The sequence below is a fragment of the Gobius niger genome (assembly GCF_951799975.1).
Source record: "Gobius niger genome assembly, chromosome: 1".
Taxonomy (NCBI): Eukaryota; Metazoa; Chordata; class Actinopteri; order Gobiiformes; family Gobiidae; genus Gobius; species Gobius niger.
Genome location: NC_136852.1, coordinates 75,559,470 through 75,586,987, shown reverse-complemented (window position 1 = coordinate 75,586,987; position 27,518 = coordinate 75,559,470). Strand labels below are relative to the sequence as shown.

At 45.2% G+C, this 27,518-nt stretch overlaps 3 protein-coding genes across 4 annotated transcripts in view; all 3 read left to right on the top strand.

Moving 5' to 3' along the window:
- Window positions 1–27,518, top strand: part of tmem175 (transmembrane protein 175) — a 183,751-nt gene that overhangs the window by 113,903 nt on the left and 42,330 nt on the right. The window lies entirely within an intron of this gene.
- Window positions 2,096–18,200, top strand: LOC306979717 (uncharacterized protein; the record flags this gene model as incomplete). Its single annotated transcript, XM_079578812.1, has 12 exons — window positions 2,096–2,286; window positions 9,384–9,518; window positions 11,856–12,041; window positions 12,115–12,286; window positions 13,999–14,178; window positions 14,251–14,370; window positions 15,613–15,686; window positions 15,777–15,807; window positions 16,431–16,494; window positions 17,428–17,476; window positions 17,554–18,114; window positions 18,183–18,200. The coding sequence occupies exons 2-12, from the start codon at window positions 9,384–9,386 to the stop codon at window positions 18,198–18,200; spliced, it is 1,590 nt and encodes a 529-aa protein (XP_079434938.1). The 5' UTR covers window positions 2,096–2,286.
- On the top strand, window positions 18,148–24,382 carry LOC306974936 (uncharacterized protein). Of its 2 annotated transcripts, XM_079572341.1 has the most exons (3): window positions 18,150–18,363; window positions 19,153–20,820; window positions 21,622–24,379. In XM_079572341.1, exons 1-3 carry the CDS (start codon window positions 18,223–18,225, stop codon window positions 24,340–24,342), a joined length of 4,530 nt encoding a protein of 1,509 aa, XP_079428467.1. In that variant the 5' UTR covers window positions 18,150–18,222; the 3' UTR covers window positions 24,343–24,379. The 2 variants fall into 2 exon arrangements, with proteins under 2 accessions (XP_079428466.1, XP_079428467.1); XM_079572340.1 differs by having other exon boundaries at window positions 18,148–18,363; window positions 19,153–24,382.

The window sequence follows — 27,518 nt, the reverse complement described above, 5'->3', positions numbered from 1 at the left end:
TTGAAAAAAAATGAAAAAAATGGAAAAAATGGAAAAAAAGACAAAAAAATTAAAGAAAAAAAAAAGAAAAAAAAATGACCAAAAAAATGAAAAAAATAAAATAAAAAAAAATGACAAAAAATAATAATAATAAAAAAATAAAATAAAAAAATGAAATAAAAAAATGAAAAAAAAAATGAAAAAAAAAATGAAAAAAATGACAAAAAAATAAAAAAATAATTAAAAAAAAATGACAAAAAATGACAAAAAATTGACAAAAAAATGAAATAAAAATGACAAAAAAATAACAAAAAAATGAATTAAAAAAAAGACAAAAAATGAAGAAAGTTGGTCTTGTCTCATTGGCAGTTTTACTTTCTTATTTCAAGTGAGATTTACCGTAGAACTGGTGTGAAATGTCCTCAAACAAGCAAAGGAAACTTCAGGAAAAATGTCTAACTGAGTGAAAACCGCTCAAAACAAGAAACATTTCCTCAATTCAAGTCATTTAAGACAATGCTTGATATTTACTTTCTGTAGTGCTCTTCCTGCAGAGTTCCCTCTCGTGTCTTGTCAGGACTTGTTTCTGGATAAAGACAAACTCTGACCAGGTTCAGCTTCTTCTCCAGGTCTTTGCTTCTTCTCCAGGTCTTTGCTTCTTCTCCAGGTCTTTGCTTCTTCTCCAGGTCTTTGCTTCGTCTCCAGGTCTTTGCTTCTTCTCCAGGTCTTTGCTTCTTCTCCAGGTCTTTGGTTCTTCTCCAGGTCTTTGCTTCTTCTCCAGGTCTTTGGTTCTTGGTTGATCTTCACATTTCAGACACAGCTCGTTCATCTCTGACACAGAACCCGCCTTCTTTCTGACCCGTGTGATGATTGGACATTTACATCTTTATTTTAACCAATGAACCTGAACCTTCTGGAGTCTGGAAATCACAGCCAAGGTTAAAGATAATCATCCTGGTTTCATGTCAGACAGAGAGAAACAAACACTGCAGATACTTAACCCTTTGTCTTTGCTCATTTGGGATTAACTCAAAAACATAAAACTTTGTCTATAAACAGAATTGAACAATTTCTCTCAAATATTGTCCCTGGAGGAACATCATGAGTCTTTACTGCCCCCTAGTGTCTGTACTGCAGTACTGCAAACTCACTGGAACAAATACTGTTATTACTCACACAAAGTACCATCACTAAAGACTGTGCGTGTGTGTGTGTGTGTGTGTGTGTGTGTGTGTGTGTGTGTGTGTGTGTGCGTGTGCGTGTGTGTGCGTGCGTGCGTGCGTGCGTGTGCGTGCGTGTGCGTGTGCGTAAACATGTTTGTTACTTTATTGTCCCCGTAGGGAAATGTGTCTCTGCATTTAACCCATCCTTCGATGCCGCTGGGGCCCGTCAGGAGCAGAGCCGCGCCCGGGGACCCGTCTCCATGATGTGGAGCCAGGCAGATGGTCAGGTCTGATCCAGGTCTGATCCAGGTCTGGTTCAGGTCTGGCCCAGGTTTGGCCAGAGCCTTAACCTTTGGGCTGGCGGGGCTGGAGCCCTGGGCCGACCATGGTCAAGGGCGGCGTGACTGAGCTCTGCGCTCCTGTACCTGAGGGGAGGGTGGGGGCCTTCAACTCTGTTTAAGCCCCGGGGCCTGTGGGTACATTAATGTGGGTCTGGGTCTGGTCCAGGTCTGGTCTGGGTCTGGTCCAGGTCTGGTCCAGGTCTGGTCCAGGTCTGGTCCAGGTCTGGTCCAGGTCTGGCCCAGGTCTGGCCCAGGTCTGGTCCAGGTCTGGTCCAGGTCTGGTCCGGGTCTGGTCCAGGTCTGGTCCAGGTCTGGGGCCGCAGGGCCTCACTGGTCCCACCAGGACAACTGCTGCGTCAGCTGATACTGACACAGGCTGACTCACGGGAGGGGGGGGGCTGACACACGGGGAGGGGGGGCTGACACACGGGGAGGGGGGGGCTGACTCACGGGGAGGGGGGGGGGGGCTGACTCACGGGGGGGGGGGCTGACTCACGGGGGGGGGGCTGACACACTTTCACACACGTGCACACACGTGCACGGGCGTGCACACTCGTGCAGCTGCAGAATGCCGCGGTCACGCGGACGTGCCTGCACACGCACATGGATGGTTTGAGTATTTTGGTGTCGGGACAGGATCAGACTTACATAACCCTGTGTGCAGGAGGGCTGGACTGAGCATGCGCAGTGTGACGCGCTCGGAGCGTAACAGACGTGAGTGTTGACGGATCCGCCGTGAGGTCCTCGCGCTGAGGATCGAACTTTACAAAGTGGAGAAAGTGGCGCCTCCGCGGGATCCCGAGGTGAGTCTGACGCGCCGGCGCTCCGGACACGCCGTTCACACGCAGCGCGGGCCCGTGCCCGGAGCCCCGGAGAGATGTGCGTGTGTGTGTTGTGTGTGTTGTGCACTTCTCCGTGCAGTCCGCGTGCACGCCCCCGTGCGCCTCTTTGTGCTGTCCCGTGCGCGCCTCAGGACAGACTCCGGGAACAAGAAATATGACTTTAGTGTCTCTACAACACTGCTTTAGACACGGGCACGAGCGGCACACGCGCGTCACACGCGCCTCTGTCGCTCTGGACACGATGTCCCCGTGAGCGCGCGCACATGAAACACCGGGGGGGCGTCACCTGAGCGCGCGGAGCCCCGCGTTTATCAAAGAAAAGTTTGAATCGAAGCTGCGCTTTGAGCGCGCACACCCCCTGCCCCTCCCACCCCGCCCCCCCACAGGGAACTCCGTGTCCCGCGGCGCGCGGGAGTCACTCTCCCCGTTCATGCAAATGAAGCGTGTTTGTGTCGGGAACACCGTGTTCCACCAGGCCCGCCGCGCGCGCACACGCACTACAGGCTCTGTAGGAGCAGAAGCTCTGAGCAGCTGCGGGAGCGGAGAGTTCAGCAGATAAAAGGATTAATGCTGAAGATTAGCACCGTCATGATGAACTCACTCACTCTGACAGAGCAGAGACCGAGGCACGAGAGCGGCTTTATGTCCCTCAGCCTGTGGCCCCTCCCGCCCGGGACCAGGTCCTGCCGGGACCAGGTCCTGCCCGGGACCAGGTCCTCCCGCCCGGGACCAGGTCCTCCTGCCCGGGACCAGGTCCTCCCGCCCGGGACCAGGTCCTCCTGCCCGGGACCAGGTCCTGCCCGGGACCAGGTCCTCCTGCCCGGGACCAGGTCCTGCCCGGGACCAGGTCCTCCTGCCCGGGACCAGGTCCTGCCCGGGACCAGGTCCCAGAGGGGGGTCTGAGTGTTAGTGTGTGTGACTGTGTCATGTGTGTTACTGTGTTAGTGCGTCAAAGACAGAGGGTCTTTATGCACCAGAGTGTTACTACATTACTGTGTTACTGTGTGTCATGTGTGTTAGTGTGTTATAGTGTGTGTTAGTGTGTGTTAGTGTGTGGTATAGCGTGTTAGTGTGTTATAGTGTGTTAGTGTGTGTTAGTGTTATAGTGTGAGCACTAAAGGGGCCACATGAGTTTCCTGAACTGAGGCTTCACTAACAAAACTTATTCCTCAACTTTGTCTCACTGAAAACTGCACAAAAACATCTGGAGCTCATGATGGTAACTGAAAAACAAAGTGGGGGTGAAGTTCACGACAGATACAGATGTGTTCAGATACAGATGTGCCAATAAGTTTACTCACAACGGTGGATTTTATTTGGTGATCGATTAATCTGCTGGTTATTTTCTCGATAATCGATTAATCTGTGGAGGAAACGTGTGTTTTTCATTTTCATAATGACATGAAGCTACAGCGGCGCCGCTCAAGGACGTGTTGACGGAGGAAACTTAAAGTTTTGAAGCGTTGGCTGATTCTGCTCTGACACTGCAGACCCGAACTATAAAACAAAGCAAAATAAAAAGTTCATGTGAGTTTCGCTGTATTTGAGTCTGTGTTTACTAGAAAACGAGTCATCGATATTACAATAGTCGACTTCTTCAGTGATCGATCATTAGTTTCAGCTCCACACAGAACATGAATGAACTTCTCAAATAACAAAATAAATCCCCAAAATGAGCCTGCTGTAAGTTCACCCCCAGCTCCTCGTACTGTGTGTTTCCCTTCAGCATCAGTGAAGCTCTGAGTCTGTGAGGTCCTGGTGGAGAAGCTTCTGTATCAGGGAAACACCTCCATGTTTCACAGAAGCTCTGAGTCTGTGAGGTCTTTGTGGAGAAGCTTCTGTATCAGAGAAACACCTCCATGTTTCACAGAAGCTCTGAGTCTGTGAGGTCTTTGTGGAGAAGCTTCTGTATCAGAGAAACACCTCCATGTTTCACAGAAGCTCTGAGTCTGTGAGGTCTTTGTGGAGAAGCTTCTGTATCAGAGAAACACCTCCATGTTTCACAGAAGCTCTGAGTCTGTGAGGTCCTGCTGGAGAAGCTTCTGTATCAGAGAAACACCTCCATGTTTCACAGAAGCTCTGAGTCTGTGAGGTCCTGGTGGAGAAGCTTCTGTATCAGAGAAACACCTCCATGTTTCACAGAAGCTCTGAGTCTGTGAGGTCCTGATGGAGAAGCTTCTGTATCAGAGAAACACCTCCATGTTTCACAGAAGCTCTGAGTCTGTGAGGTCCTGGTGGAGAAGCTTCTGTATCAGAGAAACACCTCCATGTTTCACAGAAGCTCTGAGTCTGTGAGGTCCTGGTGGAGAAGCTTCTGTATCAGAGAAACACCTCCATGTTTCACAGAAGCTCTGAGTCTGTGAGGTCCTGATGGAGAAGCTTCTGTATCAGAGAAACACCTCCATGTTTCACAGAAGCTCTGAGTCTGTGAGGTCCTGGTGGAGAAGCTTCTGTATCAGGGAAACACCTCCATGTTTCACAGAAGCTCTGAGTCTGTGAGGTCCTGGTGGAGAAGCTTCTGTATCAGGGAAACACCTCCATGTTTCACAGAAGCTCTGAGTCTGTGAGGTCCTGGTGGAGAAGCTTCTGTATCAGAGAAACACCTCCATGTTTCACAGAAGCTCTGAGTCTGTGAGGTCCTGGTGGAGAAGCTTCTGTATCAGAGAAACACCTCCATGTTTCACAGAAGCTCTGAGTCTGTGAGGTCCTGGTGGAGAAGCTTCTGTATCAGAGAAACACCTCCATGTTTCACAGAAGCTCTGAGTGAGTTCCTCTGATGCTCCAGAACAAAGTGAAGGTCCCGTTAGTTCATCTCAGTCTGACCTCAGTGTCACGGAGCCACTGTGGGAGATCTCACACCTGCAGCTCATGAAGACAGACCAGGAACTTACAGGAGCTCACAGGAGCTCACAGGAGCTCACAGGAACTCACAGGAACTCACAGGAACTCACAGGAACTTACAGGAACTCACAGGAACTCACAGGAACTCACAGGAACTCACAGGAACTCACAGGAACTCACAGGAACTCACAGGAACTCACAGGAACTCACAGGAACTTACAGGAACTCACAGGAACTCACAGGAACTCACAGGAACTCACAGGAACTCACAGGAACTTACAGGAGCTCACAGGAACTCACAGGAACTCACAGGAACTCACAGGAACTGGAGGCTTCAAGAAGAACGGGCCACTTTACCTTTAGATCATGAACAGAACCTTCTCCACAGACTCAGAGCTTCACTGAGGCTAAAGGGAAACTCAGTGTGAGGAACTGAGGTGAGTGAACTTATATCAGGGTCATTTCTCACAATAAACGGCCTCACCCCCGGGCGTAACTGAGCTTTACCCAAATCTAAAAGCTTAACCTCTTAACGCCTGAACTGAGAGGATCTTTTTCCTCACGTCAGATTTTTTTTCCATCATTTTTTTGTTGGGCGTTCAACTCATTTTTGTAACTTTTTTGTCACATTTTAGTCATTTTTTCATCATTTTTTAAAATCAGATTTTCGTCATTTTTATGTCCATTTTTTGTCTTTTTTTTTGTCCATTTTTCGTCAATTTCTTGTGACATTTTTGTCACTTTTTTGTCAATGTTTTCTCACTTTTTGTCACATTTCCATCATGTTTTCGTCTCAGTTTTGTCGCTATTTTCACACTTTTTTTCCCCAGAAGCTTTTGGATTGGGGTGAAGCCAAACTGGAGAAAATGCTCTCGGTTCAGGCGGGAGTTAAGGGTTTAAAAGAAAAGCCTCCAAAAACAAAAACGTGCTGGAAAAGCAACAAAACATGACGACAAAGCGATGAAAAAACAACAATAACATGAAAAAAACCCCAAAAAACAAGTGACGAAAACACGCAAAAAAAGTAATAAAAAAGCGACAAAAACATGACAAAAATGCAGCGACAACGTGACAAAAAGGCGGGGGGTCAGAGGTTCACATGTGTATTTGTGAAAGTGTCACATTTACGCTAATGTGGGCCGGGCTGACCAGAGTCCAGGGCTGGGTTTCAGTCCCGGTCCGGCCCTGCTCACTGTTATGGGAAACATTGAGACTATATTCAATGAAAACCGGAGAGACAAAGATGCTCCAGAGCCAGGACACGGTATTTATACAAACCAATGATGTAATGGTCAAAGTAGTCTTACTATGTTGAGAAGCAAAGATGAAATGCAGATACAGCAGATACACGAGGAGCCCTGGACAAGGACGTCTCTGTAGATTAGACGACTGTTCATCCAAAGAACAAATGAAGTTATACAGAGGGAACAGATGAGGTGATGCTCGCTGAATATCGGGCACTGTATGTACTGGTCAAATGTCCATGAAGCAGATGTGACATGATGAGAGGAAAAAACAGTTAATGGTTCAGATTTCTATAACAATTCCCCACTTTCAACAAAACAATTAAAAAGCACTTCAAATCAGTGTTAATTTTGACAACATATTTTATTTTAGTTTTAGTCTTTTGACTAAAATGTAATTTAATTTTAGTCGAGATTTAGTCAAAAAAAACATTTCAATTTTAGTCTAGTTTTAATCGACTAAATTTCAGACTAATGTAGTGGACTTTGCATTGATAATATTGATTCTAATCATATTTAATGTTGTTCCTCTGCTTCATGTTTCTGCTCCACATGAACAAAGCTCAGAGCTGATCCTTTAAACATGATCTGAGGCTCTTTCAGACGCTCAATACAAGTTTGGATGATTTTAGTCTCTCCTTTTCATTTTTATTTAGTCTGATTTTAGTCGACTCAAATATCTGGACATTTTAGTCACAGTTTTAGTCTCATGAGGAACTTTTAATTTAGTTTTAGTCCAATTTTAGTCACAAAAATATCACTTTGACTAAAATTAAGACGAAATATTTTAGTCGACGACATTAACACTGCTTCAAGTAAGAATAAACTTTGATTGATTATAAAAAACAAAACGAATACTGTACAGTGCTCCTCTCTTCTTCTGTAAAAATTAATGCTTGTGTACATTGTCCCTGTTTCAATAAACAAAAAAACAACAACAGAAATAGTCAAAGCTTAAAGACCAACCACTGAAAGAACCCTCTCAGTGCTGTGGACGGTCACACAGCAGTAAATAATGCAGAGGTCAGAGGTCAGATCTTAGGGGGACGTCAGCGGCTCAGATGCAGAAGGTAAAGGAGCGAGATTCCAGAGTTTACAAAAACTTCAATGACGGGTGTTTTAGCGAGAGTCAGACACCTTTAGAGACGGATGTGACATGGACCGGGTGAAGAAAGGGTTCGCTTTGGGGTTTGAGGGAGTAAACTTACTGTTTCTGCTCCTTTTCAGTCGTTAAATTCAAAATAGATGAGAAAGATAAATACAGAGACGTTTGAGGGACGGTCCTACACACCTACATAATACAGTAGCAGTAGTATGTGTATGTTTGTAGTAGTAGTAGTAGTAGTATTCAGGGGTGGACTGGGACTGAAAAACAGCCCTGGACTCTGACCGGCCCGGCCCAAATCAATGTAAATGTGACACTTACCCCCCGCATTTTCTCCAGTTTGGCTTTACCCAAATCTAAAAGCTTCTCGACTGGAGAGCAGCAATGCAACGCCTCATTTGAAAGACCTACAAGAGTGATTCTAACTTTTTGTCAAACTTTTGACAAAAAAAATTACAAAAAAAACTAGAAATGCAATGGCTGCGCCATTGCGATTGACTGCGGAATTGCGGGAAGCGAATGCAGAAATTGCATAAACTGTTCAAATTGCATAAATTGCTTAATTTGCATAAACTGGTAAAATGCAGAAAATGTCATGTTGCATAAACTGTATAAAATGCATAAAGTGGTAAAATGCATGAATGGGTTAATTTGCATAAATTATGTAAATTGCATAAACGGTTTAAAATGCATAAATCCTAAATGGCATAAACTCTTAAGTTGCATAAACGCTTTAAAATGCATTAACTGGTTAAATCCCATAAAGTGGTTAATTTGCATAAATTGTTAATATTGCATAAACTTTTTAAATTCCATAAACTGGTCAAACTGTTGAAATGGCCTCAGTGCTTGATTGGCAGAAGCACAAATGGCTGAAAGGCGGAGTTTCCCCATTGGCTGGATTCCCACATACACACTAATGCAAACATTTCAAACTCTCGTATAAAAAAACTGGAAATCTGCAGAAGGACAATTTTTTCTCAAAACCCACAAGTTGCAGAAGCTGAACCTGCACAAAGTGCAGAAATTGCAGAAAATGCAGAAAAAAGTGCAGAAAAGCCTGGATTTGCGGCAGCCCCATTATAAGTCAATGGGAAAAATCTCCGACATTTTGGCCGATTGCGGAAAAACCGTAAGTTGCAGAAGTCCCAAAAGTAACAGCACCTTCTCCTCAACATGCGGAACAAAAGTAACAGCACCTTCTCCTCAACATGCGGGACGTTTTGATGCATAACTTGCATAAATTGCACAAAGCATGAAGGTGCTGAAAGCTCTAGAAAATCGGGAAAAAGATGGAAGAGGAATAATAATAAAGAACATGAAAACCAATAATTGACTGCGGAAGAATTCAGCAGTCAATCAATTACAAAAAAAATGACAAAAAGTGACAAAAAATTGACAAAAAATTGACCAAAAAAATCGACAAATTTGAAAAAAGTGAGACGAAAACAAGGATGAAAATGTGAAACAAAAGTGAGAAAAATGGAAGAAAAAGTGACAAAAAATTAACAAAAAATGACAAAAAGTGACAAAAAAATGGACCAAAAAAAATCAAAAAAATTGATGAAAAAGTGACAAAAAAGTCACTCACTTCCATCAAAAGTGATGGAAAAAGATCCATTTAGTTTTGTAGGTCTTTCAGATGAGGCGTTACACTGGCCGACAGGATTTGGGTAAAGCTGAACTGGAGAAAATGCTCTCGGTTCAGGCGGGAGTTAAGAGGTTAAGGCGGCCCTTCTGTGCTCCTCCAGAATGGACACATGGCCAGTCCGCCCCTGGTAGTAGTAGTAGGGGTAGTAGTAGCAGTAGTAGTAGTAGTAGTAGTAGTACGTGTACGTGTAGTAGTGACTGACCCCGTGTTGTTGCAGATGAAGTTTCCGGTGGACGTTCTCGGGGCCGTGAGTCCTGCAGAGCTGGAGCATCGAGCTCAGAAGCAAATGACCGAACTGCTGTACAGTAACCCCGACTGTCCCGAGACGCTGACCCTCCCGGACTCCACACAGGTCAGTCTGCACACGGGTCAGTCTGGACCTCACACACGGGTCAGTCTGGACCTCACACACGGGTCAGTCTGGGCCTCACACACGGGTCAGTCTGGACCTGAGACACGGGTCAGTCTGGACCTCACACACGGGTCGGTCTGGACCTGAGACACGGGTCAGTCTGGACCTCACACACGGGTCAGTCTGGGCCTCACACACGGGTCAGTCTGGACCTCACACACGGGTCAGTCTGGACCTCACACACGGGTCAGTCTGGGCCTCACACACGGGTCAGTCTGGGCCTCACACACGGGTCAGTCTGGACCTCACACACGGGTCAGTCTGGACCTCACACACGGGTCAGTCTGGACCTCACACACGGGTCAGTCTGGACCTCACACACGGGTCAGTCTGGACCTGAGACACGGGTCAGTCTGGACCTCACACACGGGTCAGTCTGGACCTCACACACGGGTCAGTCTGGACCTGAGACACGGGTCAGTCTGGACCTCACACACGGGTCAGTCTGGACCTCACACACGGGTCAGTCTGGGCCTCACACACGGGTCAGTCTGGACCTGAGACACGGGTCAGTCTGGACCTCACACACGGGTCAGTCTGGGCCTGAGACACGGGTCAGTCTGGACCTCACACACGGGTCAGTCTGGGCCTCACACACGGGTCAGTCTGGGCCTGAGACACGGGTCAGTCTGGACCTCACACACGGGTCAGTCTGGACCTCACACACGGGTCAGTCTGGACCTCACACACGGGTCAGTCTGGGCCTGAGACACGGGTCAGTCTGGACCTCACACACGGGTCAGTCTGGACCTCACACACGGGTCAGTCTGGACCTCACACACGGGTCAGTCTGGACCTGAGACACAGTCAGTCTGGACCTGAGAAAAGGGTCAGTCTGGACCTCACACACAGGTCAGTCTGGACCTCACACACGGGTCAGTCTGCACACGGGTCAGTCTGGACCTGAGACACGGGTCAGTCTGGACCTCACACACGGGTCGGTCTGGACCTGAGACACGGGTCAGTCTGGACCTCACACACGGGTCAGTCTGGACCTGAGACACGGGTCAGTCTGGACCTCACACACGGGTCAGTCTGGACCTGAGACACGGGTCAGTCTGGGCCTCACACACGGGTCAGTCTGGACCTCACACACGGGTCAGTCTGGACCTCACACACGGGTCAGTCTGGACCTCACACACGGGTCAGTCTGGACCTCACACACGGGTCAGTCTGGACCTCAGATACAGAACAACAGAAAAGGCTCAGTCTCCTCTTTCATCCAAAAGTCCAGGTTTTAAAGCAGTACTAAGTAACTCTTCCCCCTAGAGGCCATAAGCGCAACTGCAGGTGTCGTAGCAAGTTATGATTTTTTAACTTGTTAATTGTCTTGGAGAGTAAATCCTACGCTGACAGAAAAGGTGAAGGGACAGAGGGTTACTGTGCATCCAATTATACAACGGAAATATTTTTTTTCACTCAAACTTTGCTGTAAATACTGTTTAAAGTGACGCTAGCCCACAGTTAGCTTTGCCCGTTAGCATGTTAGCTTCTTCTTCGTGATTACATTAGTGTGTATTGCTTTCTCCGGTCCGGTGGCAGTCAAGTTGCAAACATGGTTCTCTGGCCAGAGACACCAGGGGGCGATGAAAGACCCTCCAATCATCCCATAAACACTTGTAACACCCCCACAGGGACGACGGGGAGGGTTTATTAAGGTAAATAAGTTACTTAGTGCTGCTTTAAATGAGCAGTTTGGAAGTTCTAGAGCAACTGAAGTATCTCCTCTCCCTTCAAACATCTCGACCTACAGAACCTGGTGGAGATGTTTGAAGCGATTACAGCTCCATGTTTGGACTTGGCTGTAGCACAGGTTTATCTCCACTGTGAGATCTTATCTTATCTTAAACGTTTCTTCCTAGTTGTCGTGATCTCCACAAACTGGGCTCTGACCTTCGATAAGGATGTATTTAGTAAAGACTCAAACCCACAACCCTGAGCACATGTGCAGCAGCTCTAACCACTGCACCATCAGCTGCACACTGGGCTTTCACATAAAACATTTATGATCAAACGTTTCTAGTTTTAAAACTGTACACTTACATCTGTGACAGTAGTTCGTCCTCTTTGCTTTACTTTCCTGGTTAGTTTCTTCACAGGGTGAGAGATCAGGTTCCTCTGTGGACTCTTCAATAATCAGATGATGATCAGATGATCAGACGATGATCAGAGGATGATGATGATCAGATGATGATGAGATGATGATCAGACGTCTGGTCTCCTGTAAACAGTGTCTGCTGTGGGTGAAGGTCCTCATTGTTCCTGGTGTCTCCTCAGCTGGACATCAGCGTGTCCACTGTGGGCCTGGTTCCTCTGTACGGATGCTGTGACTCTCAGAAGGTTCTGGCCCTTTTCGCTCCAGCCGACCCCTTCACTCCCGCCGCTCTGTTCCTGCTGGGACAGTGGTGGAGCGTGAGGGACATCCTCCGTACGGACGACAGCTCACGGGACGGCCTGCTGCAGGTAACCTCCCTCCACCTGTACACCCTTCACATCCTGTACCACTGGGCCTCACGGCTCTGGGATCCACCCTCAGGTGGAGACTCTGGGCGAGAGGATCGTCCTCTACGTTCTCAACCGCATCGTCTACAGAGTCCAGGAGATGAACTCTGACGAGCTGCCGTTCCTCTGCCACGGAGCCAAGGACTTCGCCAAGATCCTGTGGAGAAACGGAGAAGCAGTCGGCTTCTACTCCGTCAAACCCACAGGTAAAGAGCGAGCAGCCACAGAGGTTTACCAAAGTACTACAGAGACGCTACTGCAGGTACTACAGGTACTACACACCAAAAACTGGAAGTACCTTTGAGTGATATCTGTATTAAAGCCATTTAACAGCAACATTCAGGTTACATCAACAGAACTAATCCAGGGCTGCCCCACCTTTATAACAAAGATCTACTTTTAAACCTCCCGAGATCCACCAGTTCAACATCTCAAACACAAACACACTCACACGGGTCTGCAGGGCCAGAACTGTCCTCCACATGAACCTTCACCTCACGAGAGGCTTTGGGGAACATGAGAAGAACAGGACACTGCAAAAAGTGCCCCACTAAAAACAAGGAAAAACATCTTAAAATAAGACGTTTTGTTTTGTTTTAAGGAAAAAACTCTGCCAATGGGGTCAGAATTCTTATTTCTAGAATATTTTTCTCATCATAAAACAAGAAAGAAACACTAAATTTAAGCAAATAAAAAGCTAGAATTAAGCAAAATGTCCTCAGAAAATGGAATAATTTAAGGAAAATATTCTTATTTAGTGAAAAATTGTGGATATTTTACTTAAATGTTGCTTGATTTAAGTAAAATGTTCTAAATTAAACACATTTTTGAGTAAAATGTTCTTAATAAATACTAATATTTAAGGAAAGTATTGCCCGGAGACCCGCCTCCATGATGTGGAGCCAGGCTGATGGTCAGAATCACCTGCTGGAGGATTCACCTATTGTACATGTTTTTAGTGGCAGACACGGGGAGAACATGCTCCACACAGAAAGGCCCCGTCCTGGTGGGAATCGAACCCGGGACCTTCGAGCTGTGAAGCTGAGGCTCTAACCGCTGTGCCACCGAGCCGCCACTTTAAAGAATGGAATGTTTTATCTGTGAGAAGCAGTTCTTACATTAAGAGTTGTTGATCTGAGTTTTTATCAAAATAAGAAAAAATATTCTTTGTCTAAAACTGAAGAAGATTCAAAAAGTTTTTCTTTCTTGTTACAAGAAAAATTGTTTTTAGCAAATTTATCTGAACAAGAAAACTCAGTTTTGCTCAGTGAGACATTATTACTTTTTAGGGGAAAAAAAAGAACTTTTTTCTTGAAGACATTTTTTACTTGCTTAGAATCCACTTTTTGCAGTGGAGCTGTTTTTAAGCACTTGTATCATCAGTAAAACAGAGCTGTGAAAAGTGGGCGGAGCCGACAGGCACCCGTCACTGTTGTGTCTCTGAGTCTGAGGTCTGATAAAACTGTGGATTAAACACGGCTCAGAAGGAGCTGCTCTGGAGGAGACGATGCTCGGAAAAGAAAAGAGACAAATCTGGTCCAGAATCAGAGAAACGAGGCAGACGGGCCGGAGGAGCAGGCGCTGTGAGTCTGACCCGGGGCTGAGCGAGGGCGGGGCACGGTGGCACAGCAGTTAGTGCTCGGGCTTCACAGCCAGAAGGTTCAGTTCCCTCCTGGACAATAGGCCAGGATGAATGAGAGACCAGGAGACTGTGATCGGCTGCTGAGGCACCGCTTAGAGACGAAACATAATCTTGTGAAACAAAACATGACAAACACAGCATTGGGAATAAAAAGCTGTGATTATTACCTGTCATGTTATGGAAAGTGAAAAGTTCTGCAGTGTAGCTTTAATGAACACACCGCCATAGGGACCGTCCTGCACCTCCATGGGCTGGAACATGTTTGTGTTCCCACAGGCAGCTCGTGCAGCTCCTTCTCCAGCCGGACGTTCCCCCTGCCCGTCATGGACTCCATGTTCGTGAGGAGGAGTCACCGCGGTAACGGGCTGGGCCTGCACATGCTGGAGGACTACGTGGACAGCTTTAAAGACGACTGCCTCGGCCTCAAGTACCCGCTGACCACGGCCATGTACAAAGGTAACACCGGGGGCTTTACACGCACGTTTGAGTGGAGGGAAATGGGTTTAATGTGTGCCACGTCTGCCCCAGTGTGCCAGAGCTACCTGAGCTCGTACCCCGGGGACGCCGAGCTGCTGTGGGAGGTGGACAGCTGCAGGATCAACCAGAGGACCAGCCTCGCCAGCAAACTCCAGAGCCTGAGTCTGAGAGGTACCACAGCTCACCCTCTTACCCCCCCGCCTTAGCAGAGCTTTACCCCAATCTCAAAGCTTCAAAGGAAAGCATCAAAACGGGGACGAAAGCGAGGATGAAAACGGAACAAAAAAGTGAATCTCCATAATGAAACAAAGTCATGACCCACTTTTCCAAACGTCCGGGAGCTTAAACGAATTCAGTGCCTTTTTAGCTTTGTTTTGGGTCCTGAATTCTTTTGTTAAATCTTTGAGGGAACAATATATTGACAAAACAAATATCTTACAAATATGTTGGGACGACCTGTATTAGAAAAGGTTTAACCGAGCACATTTTCTCCAGTGTGACTTTAACCAAATGTAAAAGATTCTTGAAAAAAGTGATGAAAAAACAAAACGGGCCCTGAGGCAAAAAGAGTTTGTAGCTTGTGCGAATTTTCAACTCCAGTCCCAGGTTGGGCCTTTCTACACGACATTAACATTTTCAATTTTATCTTAAAAACTTACCTATATCCACTATATAAATCATTTACACAAACTCAGTGCTATTTACAGATTTACAAATGGGCACAATTCTGTTTCAGCCAAGACTTAACTGTATATGTGAACATTTTAAACTCAGTCATGGTTTTAAGTTCAGCGGGTCATGAGTTCCACAACTTTGCACTTTTATATGTAAAGCCATGCACCTTTCACAGCCAAGCGATTAATCGTGAAAATAATCGGTAGATAAATCGATTATCAAAATAATCGTTAGCTGCAGCAATAATTGACTGTTTGAAAGAGCCTCAGATCATTTAAATTCACTGTCAAATGATCAGCTCTGAGCTTTGTTCATGAGGAGCAGCTCCATGAAGCAGAGGACCTGATTAAATATCATCATAATGAATATTATAAATATAAGTCGACTAAACTAGTCTTCAATTTAGTCGACTAAATTGACATCAATTTTAGTCGACGAAAACTAGACTAAAATTGAAAAGATTTTTTTGACTAAATCTTGACTAAAATTAAATTACATTTTAGACTAAAACTAAAACTAAATTAAAGTATGTTGTCAAAATGAACACTGATTGTATGATGACCTGATGTGTTTAGTGTCTGAGGGCGTGGCCTGGGCCCATGATGTCACACAATCTGATGTATGTGAGAATATCATAGCGTCATGTACGGAAGGGCCTGGTTTGGAAAATAGTGTCTAATTTGGGTAAAGCTGTTCTCTTTAGAAGTGGATTGTCTAAAACAGGTTTTGCATTCGTAGGCGTGTCCAAGACTCTGACGTACTCGGGCGAGTCTGCAGTGACGGGGACGGAGCTTCACACGGAGGAGACCACGGTACGGCAGATGTTCATTTCAAACATATCGAGATCACAGAAGAAGTAAAACACCAGGCCTCGGTCACAGAACCTTGTGTTTGTCTTTCAGGAGGAGGTGACTGTAGTGAAGGCCACGAAAGGTGAGCAGCTGGGGCGGAGTGACCTGCAGGGGGCAGCAGAGGGGGCCGTGTCATCCAATCCACTTTATTTATAAACAAGTGCTTCCAAAGTGCTGCACATAAATCGGCAATATATAATAGAATCAAGTGAAACCAAACTATACATTCAGCTAAAACGATAAAATAGTTTAAAACATAAATAAGATGCAATAATGAAAGAAGTTTAATAAAATTGTTAAAACAATAAAAGAAAATAAAAGACACAGAGACAGAGACACAACTCACGCGGTGTTAAAAGCCCGAGAATAAAAGTGGGTTTTAAGACGAGATTTAAGACACTCCAGGGTGGGGGCCGTTCGGACGTGGGGGGGGCAGAGCGTTCCACATCTTAGAACGCTCTGTCCTCTCTGGTTTTACGGTTCGTGTTAGGAACCACGAGCTGGAACTGGTCCTCAGACCTCAGAGCGCTGGAGAGTGCATGTGGATCTGTGAGGTACTGAGGGGCCGGTCCATTCAAAGCTCTAAAAACAAACAATAAAACCTTAAAATCAATTCTAAAATGAACAGGAAGCCAGTGCATGTGTCATGTGTGTAACGTGTGTGTAACGTGTGTGTAACGTGTGTGTAACGTGTGACTGTTTCAGGCGCAGGATCCAGACACCGCTCGACCGGACACAGGACCACAGAGGAGCAGGAATCAGACGCTCGGTCAGTGTGAAGGTTCTTGACGACTGTAGGAACCACAGTAATGATAAAGGAGGGTTGGGGGGGGGGGGGCCATGGCTAAATATCTTATACGTCACCAAACTATAGCAAATATGGAGCTATAAACAAGCACACATACAGACTGATGAAGCTGTCCTTCAGTCGGCTGGACCTGACTCTCCCTGAAGGCCTCATGAAGCTGCTCAATATGCACGTTTTAAACTCATGTTTGTGCATCAAAACATTAAACCTTATCAAGCAATTCGCTGAAAAAATCACCAAAATGATTATCATGAGTATTGGCCGTAAGTATAGCACTATGGTACGGTAGGCATAGGCGACCCAGGCAGCCGCCAAACTGCAAGCCCCATTCTCCCGCCGTCTACAACCTCACTGACTCTCAGACACAGAAAGTGAAACATTTCAATCTTTCAAACGACCCCGTTCGTAAATGTACTTCAGCAGAAGAAGTTCCTCCTCCGCACGTTTCATGAAGCACAATGAAGAGAAAATCATAATGAAGTAAAATAAAACTAGCCTTTTCCAAGTGTGGATTGGGGGAAAAAGCTATTGAAACTATAAAATGGCATTTGGGTCAAGAAAACTCAGAAAAAGACACGTGTGCTGGAGAAACGCCGAATTGCCTTGGCCCAGCCCTGGGCACCATCAATGTAAACTTGGTATAAACAGGTCTCATTTGTAATTTAGGTGCACCAGAACATACAGACCTAAGAACTCATAAAACCCAATTACTCTTCCATAGATACAAAAGAACAAGATACAAACAAGATACGACAACTGCACTCAGCTCTGTTCTACTTTTAAACCCATGCTCCCAGAAAGGGTCTCAGTCTGGAGCCCTGATGGACCCGTGAAGAGAGAGGATTATTAGTACTTGTACAGTGCAGTCATTTTGTGCTTTTTTCCCCCTGACAGAATCACTGAGGAGGTGACTCTTCTGAGATCAGACATGGTGCAAACTGAGGTAAACCCCACACTGGCGTTTGGAGGAGAGTGGTGACTTTGTGTGGAATAACCTGAGTACATCGTGTTTGTCCCCAGGAGCTGCTGGAGACCACGGAGAATGGAACAGAGATCGCTGCGACTGAACTTGAAGAAGACGCCGTGTTTGACAAACTGACATCTTTACAGGACTCTGAGGGAGAGACTTTAGACTCTGCCCCTGAGGAGGTCCCGCAGAACCTCAACACTTTTTGCAGTACTGCGATCACAGTGGAGAACGTGGCCTCAGAGGTTGAGGAGTGCTCCCACGTAGAGGAGAACTACACTGCAGAGGACAGCGAGCATAAGACAGCGCCCCCACAGGCCACTGTCACCGTGGAGAGAGTCTTACGAACCCGAACAGTCGTCAACATTCCACAAAACTCAACAGTAGAGGATGTTGAGGGCGAGTCTGAAATGACTCAAGAAACAAAAGATGGAGTGGAGGAGATACTGCTCCACAGGAAGCCTCTAAGAGGAGGGGACAGTTCCACCACAACCCCCAAACCCACCCGAGTAAGCGCCAGGTTGAAAAAAGGACAGGAGTCTGCAGCCGAGGATGAGGACACACCAGAACATGGATCTGACGGAGGAAAAGACTCACTGGAAGAGACTGAAGAGGTCCCTGAAGCAGCTGTTGCGACTGAAGAATCAGCATCTACAGCTGAAGAGGAGTCTGTTCCTCCAAGTACTGCAGAGGCCACTGAACAAACTGAGAGCCCTGTGGAGATGGACAAGGAGTCCCAACCTGAATCTGTGATGGAACAGAGCGTGGCAGAACCAGAACCACACAAAGAGCCTGAGCCAGAATGTCTTCCTGAGGAGGCAGACAATGAAGATGCAAAATCTGAAACCAAGGATCCTGAAGAGGTCCCTGAAGCAGCTGCTGCGACTGAAGAAGGCTCCTCTGAGACTATAACCAACCAGGAGGAAAGCCCTTCATCCACAGAAGAGGAAGTGATTGAAACAAGAGTTCTGAGAAGTGGGGCCAGAACAGCCAGTATGGTTTCAACCCCAAGAACGACCAGACGTAGTAAACGTTTGGTAGAAGAGGAGGTTGCTGAAACAGCACCCCTTAAACGAGGTAGGAAGTCAACTGGAAGGAAACAAGTCAGCAAGTCTAAAGGTCAAACTCAGGACATGAGATCATCTTCAGCAGAGGAAGATACAACTGAAGAGGTCCAGCAACAACAGACATCTGACCTCACAACAGCTGACAATAATGAGACGTCTTTACCAGCAGAAGATGATGAAGTTATTGTAAACAAGGACGAACCTGCTGCAGATTCAGTAATGACAGAAACCGTGGAGGCTGTACCAGAGGAGGACATCAAAGATCAAGAACCTGCTCTGGCAGAAGAGGAAACGTTGGACAAAGAAGTTGAAGAGGTGCAAGATGAGACAGACGTCACAATGGAAGAGACAGCTGTAGCAGAAAGTGCTGTCACTGAAGCTGTAGAGGAGAACATAGAGGAATCAGCATCTACAGCTGAAGAGGAGTCTGTTCCTCCAAGTACTGCAGAGGCCACTGAACAAACTGAGAGCCCTGTGGAGATGGACAAGGAGTCCCAACCTGAATCTGTGATGGAACAGAGCGTGGCAGAAGCAGAATCTCTTCCTGAGGAAGGAGACAATGAAGAGGCCGCATTTCAAACCAAGGATCCTGAAGAGGTCCCTGAAGAAGCTGTTGCGACTGAAGAAGGCTCCTCTGAGACGATAACCAACCAGGAGGAAAGCCCTTCATCCACAGAAGAGGAAGTGATTGAAACAAGAGTTCTGAGACGTGGGGCCAGAACAGCCAGTGTGGTTTCAACCCCAAGAACTACCAGACGTAGTAAACGTTTGGTAGAAGAGGAGGTTGCTGAAACAGCACCCCTTAAACGAGGTAGGAAGTCAACTGGAAGGAAACAAGTCAGCAAGTCTAAAGGTCAAACCAAGGACCAGAGACCATCTTCAGCAGAGGAAGATACAACTGAAGAGGTCCAGCAGCAACAGACATCTGACCTCACAGCAACTGACAACAATGAGACGTCTTTACCAGTAGAAGATGATGAAGTTATTGTTAACAAGGACGAACCTGCTGAAGATTCGGTAATGACAGAAACCATGGAGGCTGTACCAGAGGAGGACATCAAAGATCAAGAACCTGCTCTGGCAGAAGAGGAAACTTTGGACAAAGAAGTTGAAGAGGTGCAAGATGAGACAGACGTCACAATGGAAGAGACAGCTGTAACAGGAAGTGCTGTCACTGAAGCTGTAGAGGAGAACATAGAGGAATCAGCATCTACAGCTGAAGAGGAGTCTGTTCCTCCAAGTACTGCAGAGGCAGAGGACACTGAACAAACTGAGAGCCCTGTGGAGATGGACAAGGAGTCCCAACCTGAATCTGTGATGGAACAGAGCGTGGCAGAACCAGAACCACACAAAGAGCCGGAACCAGAATCTCTTCCTGAGGAAGGAGACAATGAAGATGCAAAATCTGAAACCAAGGATCCTGAAGAGGTCCCTGAAGCAGCTGTTGCGACTGAAGAAGGCTCCTCTGAGACGATAACCAACCAGGAGGAAAGCCCTTCATCCACAGAAGAGGAAGTGATTGAAACAAGAGTTCTGAGACGTGGGGCCAGAACAGCCAGTGTGGTTTCAACCCCAAGAACGACCAGACGTAGTAAACGTTTGGTAGAAGAGGAGGTTGCTGAAACAGCACCCTTTACACGAGGTAGAAGGTCAACTGGAAGGAAACAAGTCAGCAAGTCTAAAGGTCAAACCCAGGACCAGAGAACATCTTCAGCAGAGGAAGATACAACTGAAGAGGTCCAGCAGCAACAGACATCTGACCTCACAGCAACTGACAACAATGAGACGTCTTTACCAGCAGAAGATGATGAAGTTATTGTTAACAAGGACGAACCTGCTGCAGATTCGGTAATGACAGAAACCGTGGAGGCTTTACCAGAGGAGGACATCAAAGATCAAGAACCTGCTCTGGCAGAAGAGGAAACTTTGGACAAAGAAGTTGAAGAGGTGAAGGATGAGACAGACGTCACAATGGAAGAGAAAGCTGTTGCAGAAAGTGCTGTCACTGAAGCTGTAGAGGAGAAGATAGAAGAATCAGCATCTACAGCTGAAGAGGAGTCTGTTCCTCCAAGTACTGCAGAGGCCACTGAACAAACTGAGAGCCCGGTGGAGATGGACAAGGAGTCCCAACCTGAATCTGTGATGGAACAGAGCGTGGCAGAACCAGAACCACACAAAGAGCCTGAACCAGAATCTCTTCCTGAGGAAGCAGACAATGAAGAGGCCGCATCTCAAACCAAGGATCCTGAAGAGGTCCCTGAAGCAGCTGTTGCGACTGAAGAAGGCTCCTCTGAGACGATAACCAACCAGGAGGAAAGCCCTTCATCCACAGAAGAGGAAGTGATTGAAACAAGAGTTCTGAGAAGTGGGGCCAGAACAGCCAGTGTGGTTTCAACCCCAAGAACGACCAGACGTAGTAAACGTTTGGTAGAAGAGGAGGTTGCTGAAACAGCACCCCTTAAACGAGGTAGGAAGTCAACTGGAAGGAAACAAGTCAGCAAGTCTAAAGGTCAAACCCAGGACATGAGAACATCTTCAGCAGAGGAAGATACAACTGAAGAGGTCCAGCAGCAACAGACATCTGACCTCACAGCAACTGACAACAATGACACGTCTTTACCAGCAGAAGAGGATGAAGTTATTGTAAACAAGGACGAACCTGCTGCAGATTCAGTAATGACAGAAACCATGGAAGCTGTACCAGAGGAGGACATCAAAGATCAAGAACCTGCTCTGGCAGAAGAGGAAACGTTGGACAAAGAAGTTGAAAAGGTGCAAGATGAGACAGACGTCACAATGGAAGAGACAGCTGTAGCAGAAAGTGCTGTCACTGAACCTGTAGAGGAAAAGAGAGAAGAATCAGCATCTACAGCTGAAGAGGAGTCTGTTCCTCCAAGTACTGCAGAGGCCACTGAACAAACTGAGAGCCCTGTGGAGATGGACAAGGAGTCCCAACCTGAATCTGTGATGGAACAGAGCGTGGCAGAACCAGAATCTCTTCCTGAGGAAGGAGACAATGAAGAGGCCGCATTTCAAACCAAGGATCCTGAAGAGGTCCCTGAAGAGGTCCCTGAAGCAGCTGCTGCGACTGAAGAAGGCTCCTCTGAGACAATAACCAACCAGGAGGAAAGCCCTTCATCCACAGAAGAGGAAGTGATTGAAACAAGAGTTCTGAGACGTGGGGCCAGAACAGCCAGTGTGGTTTCAACCCCAAGAACTACCAGACGTAGTAAACGTTTGGTAGAAGAGGAGGTTGCTGAAACAGCACCCCTTACACGAGGTAGAAGGTCAACTGGAAGGAAACAAGTCAGCAAGTCTAAGGGGAAAACCCAGGACCAGAGAACATCTTCAGCAGAGGAAGATACAACTGAAGAGGTCCAGCAGCAACAGACATCTGACCTCACAGCAACTGACAATAATGAGACGTCTTTACCAGCAGAAGATGATGAAGTTATTGTTAACAAGGACGAACCTGCTGCAGATTCAGTAATGACAGAAACCGTGGAGGCTTTACCAGAGGAGGACATCAAAGATCAAGAACCTGCTCTGGCAGAAGAGGAACATTTGGACAAAGAAGTTGAAGAGGTGAAGGATGAGACAGACGTCACAATGGAAGAGAAAGCTGTAACAGAAAGTGCTATCACTGAAGCTGTAGAGGAGAAGAGAGAAGAATCAGCATCTACAGCTGAAGAGGAGTCTGTTCCTCCAAGTACTGCAGAAGCAGAGGACACTGAGCAGACTGAGAGCCCTGTGGAGATGGACAAGGAGTCCCAACCTGAATCTGTGATGGAACAGAGCGTGGCAGAACCAGAACCACACAAAGAGCCGGAACCAGAATCTCTTCCTGAGGAAGCAGACAATGAAGAGGCCGCATCTCAAACCAAGGATCCTGAAGAGGTCCCTGAAGCAGCTGTTGCGACTGAAGAAGGCTCCTCTGAGACGATAACCAACCAGGAGGAAAGCCCTTCATCCACAGAAGAGGAAGTGATTGAAACAAGAGTTCTGAGACGTGGGGCCAGAACAGCCAGTATGGTTTCAACCCCAAGAACGACCAGACGTAGTAAACGTTTGGTAGAAGAGGAGGTTGCTGAAACAGCACCCCTTACACGAGGTAGGAAGTCAACTGGAAGGAAACAAGTCAGCAAGTCTAAAGGTCAAACCCAGGAACAGAGAACATCTTCAGCAGAGGAAGATACAACTGAAGAGGTCCAGCAGCAACAGACATCTGACCTCACAGCAACTGACAACAATGACACGTCTTTACCAGCAGAAGATGATGAAGTTATTGTTAACAAGGACGAACCTGCTGCAGATTCAGTAATGACAGAAACCATGGAGGCTGTACCAGAGGAGGACATCAAAGATCAAGAACCTGCTCTGGCAGAAGAGGAAACTTTGGACAAAGAAGTTGAAAAGGTGAAGGATGAGACAGACGTCACAGTGGAAGAGACAGCTGTAGCAGAAAGTGCTGTCACTGAAGCTGTAGAGGAGAAGAGAGAAGAATCAGCATCTACAGCTGAAGAGGAGTCTGTTCCTCCAAGTACTGCAGAGGCCACTGAACAAACTGAGAGCCCTGTGGAGATGGACAAGGAGTCCCAACCTGAATCTGTGATGGAACAGAGCGTGGCAGAACCAGAATCTCTTCCTGAGGAAGCCGATGAAGAGGCACCAGTTATACAAACTAGATCATCACGTCGTGGCACCAGGTCTGTCAAAGCTACATCCAAACACAGTCACACTGTACAAGAAGACGTAAAAGAAAGTGCGACAGAAAATAGTTCCTCTGAAGTTGTGGATCAGGAAGCTGAAATCAAGACTTCTGAAGAGGTAACGTCTCCAGCAAAGGAGAATTCAACCGAGGACAACCAGGCTGAACTGCCAATAAACCTGCCGTCAGGAGAGGAGGCGGAGTCTCCCTCAGACACTCTCAAACAAACAGAAATCAAGCATCAAGCATGTATTGAATGCCCCAGTCTTCCCCGGCTGTGCGTGGTGTTAGTAGATGTCAACAAAGTCCACAAGTCAGTTCCTGAGGCTGCAGTGTCCGAACCACAAGACGTCGCTGAGGAGACGCAGAGCCAGTCGGACAGTTCCAGGACTGACGATGTTACAGAGCAAAATCAGGCAGAGCTTTCTGTTGCAGAGACAAACGAGACGGAGAGTAATGATCTGACGTCAGAAAACACAGACACACCTGAAGAAGCAGCTACGATTCCATGCACACAAGAGGAGACTGAAGCCAACAGTGAAACAAGCCCAGAAGACACACAAACCGAAGAAACAAGCAACCAGGACTCAACAGAGGTTATGCCAGGATCTCCTGCAGCAGATGACGTGGAAATACAACCTGAGGCCCCGGAGCCAGACACGAGCCAAACACGAAGGTCCTCCCGTAAACGGCCTCGAGTCGACTACAGAGACCCCGACGAGAAGCTCGATTCTACGGGATACCTGGCGCCAGAGGACACGATGTCGAAAACCCCTCGTAAACACTCCCGGAGGAGCAGGAAGTCCGGCCCCCAGCCTGACAGCGAGGAGGAGGAGGAGGAGGAGTTATCCGACAGCCTCGTCCTGAGCTTGCGCCTGGATGAGGACGAGGAGGAGAGTGCGACGGACGAAGAACCCATCGTTATATCGGGCAGGAACTTGAGAAACAGGTCCGTCCCCTCGATCGTCATCAGCCCTCACCCCACTCCAGAGCGGACCCCCCGGGCGCTGAAGAGGCGCGGCGCCAAGGCCACGCCCCCGCGCTCCTCCAAACGCCACAGGAAGTAGATTCACCAGAAGAGTTTGGAAACTTCAGGGGTTTGCACTTGGTTAGCGCTAGATCGTGTGCTCGGGAGGGACGGTCTGCTGTGATTTCGTATAGATCTATGAGTTGGTTTGTCTAAAAATACAAATAATCCTAATCCTAACCCTGAAGTTAACAATTTCCCTGGCCCTAACCTTAACCTCTTAACTCCCACCTGAACATGTTTTCTCCAAATTCTCGAAATCTAAAAGCTTCTTCAAAACAGAGGCAAAAAAACGAGAAGGAAATGAGGATGTGAACGCAACTAAAAAAGTGAGCAAAAGAAGCGACAAAAATTACAAAAACTCATCAAAAAAAGACAAAAATCCAGCAAAAAAGTGACAAAAATCCAGCAGAAAAAATGACAAAAATCCAGCAGAAAAAATGACAAAAATCCAGCAGAAAAAAGTGACAAAAATCCAGCAGAAAAAATGACAAAAATCCAGCAGAAAAAATAACAAAAATCCAGCAGAAAAAATGACAAAAATCCAGCAGAAAAAATGACAAAAATCCAGCAGAAAAAATAACAAAAATCCAGCAAAAAAGTGACAAAAATCCAGCAGAAAAAATGACAAAAATCCAGCAGAAAAAATAACAAAAATCCAGCAGAAAAATAACAAAAATCCAGCAGAAAAAATAACAAAAATCCAGCAGAAAAAATAACAAAAATCCAGCAGAAAAAATGACAAAAATCCAGCAGAAAAAATGACAAAAATCCAGCAGAAAAAGTGACAAAAATCCAGCAGAAAAAATGACAAAAATCCAGCAGAAAAAATGACAAAAATCCAGCAGAAAAAATAACAAAAATCCAGCAGAAAAATAACAAAAATCCAGCAGAAAAAATAACAAAAATCCAGCAGAAAAAATAACAAAAATCCAGCAGAAAAAATGACAAAAATCCAGCAGAAAAAATAACAAAAATCCAGCAGAAAAAATAACAAAAATCCAGCAGAAAAAATGACAAAAATCCAGCAGAAAAAATGACAAAAATCCAGCAGAAAAAATGACAAAAATCCAGCAGAAAAAAAGACAAAAATCCAGCAGAAAAAATGACAAAAATCCAGCAGAAAAAAAGACAAAAATCCAGCAGAAAAAATGACAAAAATCCAGCAGAAAAAAATGACAAAAATCCAGCAGAAAAAAAGACAAAAATCCTGCAGAAAAAATAACAAAAATCCAGCAGAAAAAATAACAAAAATCCAGCAGAAAAAATAACAAAAATCCAGCAGAAAAAATAACAAAAATCCAGCAGAAAAAATGACAAAAATCCTGCAAAAAAGTGACAAAAATCCAGCAGAAAAAATGACAAAAATCCAGCAGAAAAAATGACAAAAATCCAGCAGAAAAAATAACAAAAATCCAGCAGAAAAATAACAAAAATCCAGCAGAAAAAATAACAAAAATCCAGCAGAAAAAATAACAAAAATCCAGCAGAAAAAATGACAAAAATCCAGCAGAAAAAATAACAAAAATCCAGCAGAAAAAATAACAAAAATCCAGCAGAAAAAATGACAAAAATCCAGCAGAAAAAATGACAAAAATCCAGCAGAAAAAATGACAAAAATCCAGCAGAAAAAAAGACAAAAATCCAGCAGAAAAAATGACAAAAATCCAGCAGAAAAAAAGACAAAAATCCAGCAGAAAAAATGACAAAAATCCAGCAGAAAAAAATGACAAAAATCCAGCAGAAAAAAAGACAAAAATCCTGCAGAAAAAATAACAAAAATCCAGCAGAAAAAATAACAAAAATCCAGCAGAAAAAATAACAAAAATCCAGCAGAAAAAATAACAAAAATCCAGCAGAAAAAATGACAAAAATCCTGCAAAAAAGTGACAAAAATCCAGCAGAAAAAATAACAAAAATCCAGCAGAAAAAATAACAAAAATCCAGCAGAAAAAATAACAAAAATCCAGCAGAAAAAATGACAAAAATCCAGCAGAAAAAATGACAAAAATCCAGCAGAAAAAATAACAAAAATCCAGCAGAAAAAAATGACAAAAATCCAGCAGAAAAAATAACAAAAATCCAGCAGAAAAAATAACAAAAATCCAGCAGAAAAAATAACAAAAATCCATCAGAAAAAATAACAAAAATCCATCAGAAAAAATGACAAAAATCCAGCAGAAAAAATGACAAAAATCCAGCAGAAAAAATGACAAAAATCCAGCAGAAAAAATAACAAAAATCCAGCAGAAAAAATGACAAAAATCCAGCAGAAAAAATGACAAAAATCCAGCAGAAAAAATAACAAAAATCCAGCAGAAAAAATGACAAAAATCCAGCGGAAAAAATGACAATAATCCAGCAGAAAAAATGACAAAAATCCAGCAGAAAAAATGACAAAAATCCAGCAGAAAAAATAACAATAATCCTGCAAAAAAAGACAAAAATCCAGCAGAAAAAATAACAAAAATCCAGCAGAAAAAATGGCAAAAATCCAGCAGAAAAAATAACAAAAATCCAGCAGAAAAAATAACAAAAATCCAGCAGAAAAAATGACAAAAATCCAGCAGAAAAAATGACAAAAATCCAGCAGAAAAAATGACAAAAATCCTGCAGAAAAAATGACAAAAATCCTGCAGAAAAAATGACAAAAATCCAGCAGAAAAAATAACAAAAATCCAGCAGAAAAAATGACAAAAATCCAGCAGAAAAAATGACAAAAATCCAGCAGAAAAAATGACAATAATCCTGCAAAAAAAGACAAAAATCCAGCCAAAAAGTGACAGAAGAGCAGCAAAAAAGTAATTAAAATGTGACCAAAACACATGAGGGAAATAAAAAGTGACGACGAGAGAGAGAGAATGGATTTGGTTTTGGCGGGTGGTAAGAGGTTCATTTGTGTCATGATATCGCATGTTTTCACAGCAGACTGTCCCCCCGGAGCAGACGATCCAGCACTAACCTTTGCACTTCCTTTGTTACTTTCACTCCTGATGAAAATCCGTCTGGAATCAGGATCGTTTTTCTGTCTCTTTACAACTATTTATTTTACGCAAGCTTTATTTCTACTTTAAAAATAGGCAACTCTTAAAATGTCTCTTAAAATGTTTCACTTTGTTCGCAGTCGCTCTGTGATATGAAGGGATCTGAACATGTGAACTGTTACACAAACGGAACTCCACGTTTTGGGACCACGTTTTGGTTGTTTTTTTCGAC

Bases quoted from the DNA above. Each gene is read 5' to 3' on its own strand.
- LOC306974936 (XM_079572340.1), top strand. From the start codon at position 18,223: ATGGACAAGGAGTCCCAACCTGAATCTGTGATGGAACAGAGCGTGGCA. The intron at 18,364-19,152 runs GTCCCTGAAGCA...TTTCAAACCAAG, and splicing joins AAACCAAGGATCCTGAAGAG to GATCCTGAAGAGGTCCCTGA.